At 39.0% G+C, this 2,210-nt stretch overlaps 1 protein-coding gene across 1 annotated transcript in view; it reads left to right on the top strand.

The window, feature by feature from the left end:
* The window catches only part of LOC111404333 (probable inactive serine/threonine-protein kinase scy1), a 15,338-nt gene extending 13,128 nt beyond the window's left edge, over nucleotides 1-2,210 (top strand). Inside the window, exons 18-21 of the mRNA XM_023033155.1 lie at nucleotides 339-364; nucleotides 623-735; nucleotides 887-1,135; nucleotides 1,630-2,210. Coding sequence (XP_022888923.1) covers nucleotides 339-364; nucleotides 623-735; nucleotides 887-1,135; nucleotides 1,630-1,985 — 744 coding nt within the window. The 3' untranslated portion in view covers nucleotides 1,986-2,210. The remainder of the gene's footprint in view (nucleotides 1-338; nucleotides 365-622; nucleotides 736-886; nucleotides 1,136-1,629) is intronic.

The raw sequence follows: 2,210 nt of genomic DNA, 5'->3' as shown, positions 1-2,210 counted from the left end.
ACCTGTTAAGAATTGTGTAAGCTGATAAATTTTTGCACATGAACACATGCTATATCATCTTTATCGTGTTACGGATCTGAATTGCATTTAAACGTATTAGGTACATCACAGCCTTCTCTTTATATAATATTTGTGAGCTACCTTTTGTGAATATGATGACTTTATGCTATATAGCATTCAAAAGTAATAGATAAGTTCTATTTTGACGAGTCCCTTGCTTAAATGAACCATGTTCTGGCCCAAGCAAAATTCATCAAAATCATGTCTGTATTTGTTAACAAATACATTTATACTAAGATCAAGGCAACTATCGTTTGCAAATGTTCCTTTTTTTCCAGTGTGAGAACGTCTTTTTAACTTCTTTGTATTTGTTATGTCAATTTATGATGCCTTATTATATGCTAATTTGGATTGCTTCTGATCCCATGGCATTGAGCTACAGAGAAGTATTTTGATGATTGAGTGAAGTATTGAGTGTTTCAATTGGTTACGTACTTTCTTATTTCTTGCTTTATCATATGGTTACTTAATACGGTGAAACTTTAAAATTTTATATATCTGATTCCTTTATACTTTATGTGGTTAAAGATTTCAAGCTGACTCTCTCACAATTTTGATGCAGATGGGCCATGAGCTCTTTGACTATGAAAGGTGGCAAACCTTCCGAGCCAAGTGCTCTTGCTCCAACGAGTGCAACTGCACCTATTGCTTCTTCCATCTCCAATGCCAGCTCCGGTGAACATTTCACCCCTTTTATTTTGTTTTTATACGTACCTGGATACTTGAATTTGTTAAGAGTGCTACTTTTCTAGCTAATCACTAGTGTTCACTTGTGCAAATGCGCCTGCCAATTATTAGTATCTGATTTTGTTTCTTGACATCATAGAGTTGGATGGTGCACATCTACCGGCAGTCCATAATTCCCTAACAGATTTAACTGATCAACCTGCACCTGTGTCCCCTACCTCATCAACTGATGGATGGGGAGAACTTGAAAATGGCATCCATGTAGATGATGAAGGTGAAAAAGATGGTTGGGATGACATTGAGCCACTAGAAGCATCAAACCTGCCTTCAGCTCTTGCAAATATCCAAGCTGCCCAAAAGCGGCCCGTCTCACAGCCAAAACCACAAGGTACTGTCTTCCCTTCCCATCTTTACTGCGTTAAAATTTTACATATTTAAGAAAGCTTTTGTGTAACTCATAAAAATGTTGCATTGTGATATCACCCCCAACCCCCAGCCCTGGGGAAGATTTGACACAATAGTTGCATGCAATAATGATACTTCTATTAGGACATGGCAATTAGGGAACTGTATTGTAATTATGGGTGATGCTACGTGTACATAGCGGTGTTCACAATGATTTACACGCCCCCTCACATGGAGGGGAGCCCACGTACATAAATTATGCTTAGGCCCCCCTCCATGTGAGGGGGGTGGAAACTCGTGTACACCTTGAGGTGTACACGTAGCATTTTCCTATAATTATTCTAAAGAATCTAGATGGTGCAAAAGTTTCTGGAAGAGTGGCATGTCAAGTCCTCCCTCCCTGTACTCATGTCATTTTCTTGCTAGCGATATTTTTATTCTGAACTTCATCTGACTGGACATGCCATTATGATTCAGTTACGAGTTCAAGAACAAAAAGCACATTAAAGACGAGTAAAGATGATGACAATGACTTATGGGGTTCAACAGCCAACCCTGCTCCAAAATCCTCGTCACAACCTTCGAAAGCAAAAACGAGCATAGCTGATGACGATGACCCTTGGGGTGCTATCTCTGCCCCAGTTCCGAAATCATCATCAAAGCCTATGAATCTGAAATCTGGTGGATCAGCTGATGAAGACCTATGGGCTTCAATTGCAGCACCTCCACCTACAACAGGATCGAAGCCCTTATCCGGGCGAGGCAGAGGCTCTAAACCTGCTGCTCCGAAACTGGGTGCTCAAAGGATAAACAGAACATCATCTGGGATGTAATTTAGAGGCAAAACATGGCATAGAATTTTGGAAATTTATTCTGTAAATTTTTTCATCTTGCGACTTTTTGAATTATAATGATCTAATATCTCTCGGTGTGCTGTTTTTTCTTTTAAAATACCGCATGTGGGCTGTGATAATATTGTTTTGATCAAATAGTTATTCTTTCTGCTCTGTAAAAACTAACATTTTTTTTTTAATCTAAGGGGTTCAGTTAATTGAACA

Source organism: Olea europaea, chromosome 11 (assembly GCF_002742605.1).
Source record: "Olea europaea var. sylvestris chromosome 11, O_europaea_v1, whole genome shotgun sequence".
Lineage (NCBI taxonomy): Eukaryota > Viridiplantae > Streptophyta > Magnoliopsida > Lamiales > Oleaceae > Olea > Olea europaea.
Note: the sequence above shows the minus strand (reverse complement) of the source record. Positions and strands in the feature narration are given on the sequence as shown.